The sequence below is a fragment of the Gekko japonicus genome, unplaced genomic scaffold (assembly GCF_001447785.1).
Source record: "Gekko japonicus isolate JY-2015 unplaced genomic scaffold, Gekko_japonicus_V1.1 scaffold2464, whole genome shotgun sequence".
NCBI classification, from domain to species: Eukaryota; Metazoa; Chordata; class Lepidosauria; order Squamata; family Gekkonidae; genus Gekko; species Gekko japonicus.
This window is the reverse complement of record NW_015167128.1, coordinates 29,411-36,568: the sequence shown is the minus strand read 5'-3', so window position 1 is coordinate 36,568 and position 7,158 is coordinate 29,411. Positions and strand designations below refer to the sequence as shown.

The following is a 7,158-nucleotide window of genomic DNA, read 5'->3' as shown; positions in this document are numbered from 1 at the left end:
TGCCTCCCTCCTCCCAGCTGCTGCTGCTGCTTGCCTCCCCCCCTCCCGGCCGCCACTGCTGCTCGCCTCCCGCCTCCTCCCCCCCGCCCCCGCTGCAGCCTCTCTGCCTGGCGAAGAAGCCACAGGGGGCGATCTCTCTGCAAAATCAAGGCCTCTCTGTGTGTAACCTATATCCTACAGTTTGCAGGATATCCACTCGCATTCAGAGAGAGCCTTTGTGTATACAGATTGTAGACTTGTAAGGCCAAACCGAAAGTGACAGGGAACTCATGGCAGCCAAGAGTTTGCTGTTGCCGTTTTTAAGTGGTTTTTAAATGCCGTGAGGGCCCTGCGGCCTGGAGCTCTTCCCCTCCATGCCTTTTCAAGGGCCAAAACAGCTGTCCCTCCTTGGTCATGAGACCTCTATCACAGTAGGGTTGCCAGGTCCCCTCTGGCCACTGGTGGGGGACAGGGTGGGTAGGGTTGCCAGATCCAGGTTGGGAAACTCCTGGAGATCTGGGGGGTGGGGCCTGGGTAGGACAGGGACCTCAGTGGGGTACGAGGCCATAGGGTCCACCCTCCAAGGCACCCATTTTCTCCAGGGGAACTAATCTCTGTAGTCTGGAGATGAGCTGTAATTCCAGGCGATTAACCACTACCCCACACTGATTTTACTATTTGTAAGCCACGTGGAATATTTTGAGAATAGTCAATATGCTTCAGGAGAGTGCAGTTCCCTAAAGGGATAATAAAAAATAATAAAGTTTCATTCTGTAGTACTATATGAATACTTCTTTGTTTCCACCTAGTGGCCAAATCATATATCAGAGTTGCAAAATAGAACTGAGACAAAGTTTGAATCCAGTGGCACCTTTAAGATCAACAACGTTTAATTCTGGGTATCAGCTTGCATGTGCATTCTGATGACGTGTGCATGCACACAAAAGCTTATACCCAGAATTAAACGTTGTTGTTTTCTTAGAGGCGCCACCGGATTCAAACTTTATCCTATTGCTTCAGACCAATACAGTTACCCACCTGAAAATAGAACTGAGTATGGTCTTGGGGTCAGACTTTCTGCAGATGCCATGTTGAAGCCTCAGTGAACTCAGAATTATTTTTAAACAGCGGTCTTGGATTTCTTGGATTTCCTCCATATCTTCTATGTGAAAATTATTCTTTTCGGCTTTCTCACATTAACAGTGGATGCACCCCAGATTAAAGTGTATGCAAAATATCTTAAAACAGCAGTGGAGCTGCGGTGGCTCAAGTGGTTAAGATGCTGAACTGCAGGCTGTGGAAGGTCGGTAGTTCAGCAGTTCGAGACCCGAGTGTGCCGCATGACGGAGTGAGCTCCCGTCTCTAGTTCCAGCTCCTGCCAACCTAGCAGTTCGAAAGCAAGAAATTGCAAGTAGATAAATAGGTACCACTTCGGTGGGAAGGTAACAACGTTCCGTGCACCTCGGTGTTTAGTCATGCCGGCCACATGACCACGGAAACATCTTCGGACAGCGCCGGCTCTTCGGCTTTGAAACGGAGATGAGCACTGCAACCCTAGAGTCGGATTCGACTGGCTTTCGAGCAAGGGAACCTTTACCTTTACCTTTTAAAAATATCTTTAAACATCTATTTTAAATCATAATACTTTTTGCCGAGAGATCAAGATGGGTAGCCATGTTAGTCTGTCTATAGCAGTAGAAAAGAGCAAGTCCAGTAGCACCCTAAAGACTAACAAAATTTGTGGCAGGGGGTGAGCTTTTGTGAGTCACTGCTCGATTCTTCTGGTATCTGAAGAAGTGAGCGGTGATTCACGAAAGTGCACACCCTGCCACAAATTTCATTAGTCTTTAGGGTGCTACAGGAAAGTTGCTCTTTTCTAATACTTCTTGCAGTGGAAATACCAGGCATCCATTTTGGGCAGCATAAACAACAGATATTCCATGTTTAGTTCATTGCCTTACAATACATTCAAAAGGCAGCTGATATGACCAAGGATGAAAGAAAACGTACCCTTTCTGCCGATTGGGCCAATTTTACCCATCGCTCCCTGGTCGCCAGTATCTCCGACTACTCCTTTGCTTCCTGGAAAGTCAAGACAGAAGAATGTTTTGTTCATTCCGAGAAGACCATTTAGCTATATCGGTACTTTCTTAGGCTGTGTATCTGTGGTTTGTCAAAACACCCAACTCTGTACTATCTTGTATCCAGGGGTCTTGTTGTAGAAAAGAGCCGAGTCTACCGTCTGCCTTTGGTGACTTCATCTCTTGAGAATCCATCTGCACTCCACTCCCCATCTGGGGTTCTTCTGTTTGTTGGTCACACGAGAATGTGGCAAGGAAGCTGGTTTGGTAGATGATGCATACAGGGGCATCAATGTGTGTGGCAGAGCAGAGATTTGAACCCGGGATCCCTGGGGAGCAAGCGCAGATAGAACGGCATGAGACGGCTGCTGAGTTTGCATTTGCTCATTTCTGTTAAGTGCTGGTCAGAGAGTGGATACATCATCATGAGTCACGGGAAGAGCACTTTGTGTTGGACCGTCTATCAGTGCTTTCGCAACTTAACCTTGTGTATGTACTTTGAAGGACGTAAGCCCCACCGTACTGCATGGGACTTCTGATATTCCTATTGAAAGTGCCTTCTGAGACAGACCGCAGGCCTGTCAAGGTCACGCTTCTCTATTCTGATCGTAATCGGCTTTCGAATATCTTTCCCATCACCTCTTACCTGATCCTTTTAACTGGAGACGCTGGGGGACTGAACCTGGGACCTTCTGCATGCCAAGCAGAGGCTCTTCCTCTGAGCCACAGCAGCCCCTTCTTAGTATGTGCCCCACTTTCAGGGGGGCCTTTTTTGTGGTGGCTTCTGGTTTGTAGGATGCTCATCTGGTTCCCAATCTTCTCCTTGGATTAAAATGTTTGTATTTGACCAATACTCTTGATTTATTTGGTCATATGTGACTTCTCCATCTTCTGTCTTTGGTTTGGGGCAGCAAAGCATCTTTACAGCATCCACTTTGGTTTTAGTTGTTGCATTGGTTTTGAAGACAAAGAAGACGAGATTGGATTTATACCCTGCCCTTCACTACCCAAAGGAGTCTCAGAGCAGCTTACAACCTCCTTTCCCTTCCCCTCCCCACAACAAACACCCTGTGAGGTAGGTGGGGTTGAGAGAGCCCTTCCAAGAACTGCTCTTGAGAGAACATCTCTGAAAGAGCTTGTAACTGACCCAAGGTCACACCAGCAGCTGCATGTGGAGGAGTGGGGAATCAAACCCAGTTCTCCCAGATTAGAGTCCATGCTCCCAACCACTACACCAAAGTGGCTATTATGCTTTTTAAACTAATTGCAATTTAATCTTGGTTTTAAATCCATTATAGGATTACATTCTGCAGCTTGATTTTTGCCCTTTATTGTTGCCTGGCCTGAGAACTTGATGGTTGAAGGGTGGGACATAATATTCCCCTCCGTAAACAAACAAGAAAATAACCCCTTGCAGAGTTTATAAAATGAAATTGAACGTGATCACTTAAAGCAGGGAGAATGGTTCAGGAGGAGGAAGAAGAAGAGGAGGAGGAGGAGGAGATTGGATTTATACCCTGATCTTTACTACCTTAAGGAGTCTCAGAGCGACTCACAAATAAAAGAAGAAGAAAAGAGGAAGAAAAGAAGAAGAAGAAAAGAAGAAGAAGAAAAGAAGAGAAGAATAAAAGAAGAAGAAAAGAGGAAGAAAAGAAGAAGAAGAAAAGAAGAAGAAGAAAAGAAGAGAAGAATAAAAGAAGAAGAAAAGAGGAAGAAAAGAAGAAGAAGAAAAGAAGAAGAAGAAAAGAAGAGAAGAATAAAAGAAGAAGAAAAGAGGAAGAAAAGAAGAAGAAGAAAAGAAGAAGAAGAAAAGAAGAGAAGAATAAAAGAAGAAGAAAAGAGGAAGAAAAGAAGAAGAAGAAAAGAAGAAGAAGAAGAAGAAGCAGCTTTTTATGCTCCGATTGTCTCTATCTTATAGAGTCTCAAAGCAGTTTACAAATTGCCTTTGCTTCCTCTCCCCACAACAGACACCTTGTGAGGCAGGTGGGGCTGAGAGAGTGCTGAGAGAAACTGTGACTGGCCCAAGGTCCCCCAGCTGGCTTTGTGTGGAGGAGTGGGGAATCAAACCCAGTTCTTCCAATTAGAGTCTGCTGCTCTTAACCACTACACCACATTACCAGGTTGCAATACAGAGATCAGTTCCGCTGGAGAAAACGGCTGCTTTGGGAGAGTAGTCTCTCTGGCACTATACCATCTAGAGGCACCTCCTCTCCACCAACTCTACCCTTCCTAGGCCCCACCCCCAAATATCCAGGAATTTCCCAACCTGGAGGTGGCAACCTTACCTGCCATCCATATTTTTACTCTGTGTGCGCACAGAATAATAAGAAAACATGACTGCCACGCTTGGAGTGCGATGGAGAACGCTCTGGTAATGGAAGATGGCTCTCCAGGCTGGCAAGAACTTGAGTCGACCCCAGGAAGTTGCTGAGTAGACTTAGCATTTCCCCCCTAACTTGGAAGTCTGTCATTTCTTTAATAGAGGTTGGCGGGCAGGAATCCAACAGGCAAAGAGAAACCCACCTGTTGCAGCAGTGGAACAGGCTTCAGCTGCTGCATACCTGATTGTCATGCAAGCAAAGGAAGGAGTGCTGCTAAGAAGGAGAACGAATGGGGGAGGGGGACACTGCTTAAAAGCCCCACGCGCCCCACAAGTGTTTCCTTCCAGCACTCCAGACAGGGCTGTCCGCCTAGCTCAAGTTGTAAGGATTCAGGCTCTTCTTCCCAGTCTTGTGGTACACTTCACATCTGCTTTGACAGCCCAATCAAACAGATGGGATTCCCTTTGAAGAGGCACAGTCTTTGATTTGCTGCCACTGGGGGTACTCCGAAGGCTGGGAGCAGATGATTCTGGGGGCCCAGTTGTTGCAGAAGAATTTCAAAGCTTGTTTGTCTAACTGAAACTCCCAGCTGAGGTGCCCTGAGGCGCTCTATTCTTTGTTTTTCTTTTAAAAAAAGGCAGCTTCTTGGAGAATGATTCAGAAATAAGAATGTGGCAGAATTAATCCAAGACCTCCTTTATGGATCGATTAAGCGAAAACAAACAGGATGTGCAATCTGTTTATTTAAAAAAGGTTAGCACTCAGCGTTTCCTTTAAATGGGCTCATCGTTATGAAGGACAAGATTTATGTGAATATACAAAGATCGGGGAGGGGGGTGCTGCCGTGTATGTCCGGGTACTCACACAGAGACACACAGCCCACTCTTGTCAATGAGAGCCAAAACACTTAGGGCCAAGCTAGAAAAACAGCAGAGAAACCTGGGCCTACTTATTTATTTAATTCAATTTTTATCCCGCTTTCCCTGCAAGCGGGCTCAGGTGGGTTACAAGTCACGCAGATAACAGTATAATTTAGGTAATTAAATCATATCACTATTAAAGCAACAAAAACAGCAGTCAGAGTGGATTTTAGAGCACTTTTATCCCACCTTTGTCACCATAGACCATGACCTAAGGCAGTCTACAAAGTCAGCTGAAGCTAGCAAAGAGACATTAAAACCAAAAGTTTCACAAAATTTAAATTAATAACAGCATCCCCCCATTTAACATGTCCTTCTTTAATGACACCTTTTTGATATAGTTTCTGCCACCCAATTCTTTCTCTTTTTCTCCTCCTCCATTAAATTTCTGTCCACCTCCAGTGGTACTTCTTGTCTGCTTCTAACAATCCCCTGTCAAGAATTCTCACAATTCCTACACGAAGTCTTGCCTTCCCTCAGAACTCTTCAGGTATTTCGCTTGAGGGGGAACCCCTTGGTTTGCCTTTAGCTCTTACTTTAGGTTAAGTTTTGCTTCTGGTCTATTTGAAATCCGTTTTCTATGGTGCTCTCCTCCATTCTGTGGTTCAACTTGGATCCCCAAGTAAAAGAAAAAAAAAGATTCTGTGATGTGGCACTGAATTGCCTCACAGCTCTCTGAAAACAAGGGGTGAACTGATTTGCCCCCATTCCACTCCATTCTTTTGCAGGCGAGCTGTGCTTTTTGTTCTCTCCACCTGCCTTCCAGTTTCTGAGAGAATGACCAAAATTAGTTTCAGAACTGGTGCGTGTATCATGATTTAAACGAATGCACATCAGTAACCGTTCCTGTAAGGAGGCCATTGGAAGATGAATGTCATTGGGCCAATGTCGAGAAGGCTGGAAGCGTCAATCCAAGTGAAAGGATTTCCCTGGTAAATGGTAGCCCCATGTACACACACAGGCTGTGGTCACACTGGCAACTTGGCACGATATGGTGCTGCATCTAATTGAACCAGTTTAAAGTGTTGCGGGACGTATCAGCCACACAGCACACCTTGCTGCAGGTTACCTACAGAGACATCCCGTGGTAGAGCATTCACATTATTGCAGCGCCTCAGCCATGGAGTGCACTGCAAGAAAATTTCCAAAATTCATGTGCGCGCATGTGTGGCTGGTTGGCTGACAGTCACCCAGTGAGATCTCCAGCCGAGAGGGGACTTGAACTTGGGTCTCTGGCGCTCTAGTCTGACACTTAAACCCCTGCACCACAGCAGCAAGTGGTAAACCTTCCTAGTCATTCTGAAGGAAGAGGGAGATTTACACCCAAGAAAGCCCTTTTCAGCAGCATCCCTCCCTTGTCTTTGGTAACATCCAGCTTTGACCCTAATAGTTTTGTAACGCATGGGACAAATGCCCGTCCTCTTGCTTCAGGATCATTTAATGCTGCAAATCAGTCAGCCGGACTGAACAGTCCTAATTGTATCGGGTTTTCCATCTGTGCCGGGCTTCTCCAATAAATGCACGTGGCAGGTAATCTATTGTTTCCCTCATCTGCTTCAACCCCCTCCCTGCTTTGTGATATGAAGCAATGTCCGATCGGAGAGTTTTTTTTACTGTAGCTGTAGCAACAAATGCATTTAGCCATCAAATCTCATCGATCTAAAGCTTAAGGCATTTAGGCCGCTGTAAATGCACGGACAGAATTTGTGCAGCCATTATCGGTACATAAACAACACAGTACAAAGTATCTTTGAGGCAAAATTTTGCCCTGAAATCCATTGCTAGTCTGCATAACTGTGTTTTCAACTGGCCATAAACTTGGCTGAGCCTTTAAAGGGCCTTTTAATACATACGCTC

The 7,158-nt window shown here is 45.6% G+C and overlaps 1 protein-coding gene across 1 annotated transcript in view; it reads right to left on the bottom strand.

Moving 5' to 3' along the window:
* The window catches only part of COLEC10 (collectin subfamily member 10), a 37,868-nt gene that overhangs the window by 8,350 nt on the left and 22,360 nt on the right, over positions 1-7,158 (bottom strand). Inside the window, exon 3 of the mRNA XM_015413018.1 lies at positions 1,990-2,061. Within this exon, the coding sequence (XP_015268504.1) occupies positions 1,990-2,061 (72 nt within the window). The remainder of the gene's footprint in view (positions 1-1,989; positions 2,062-7,158) is intronic.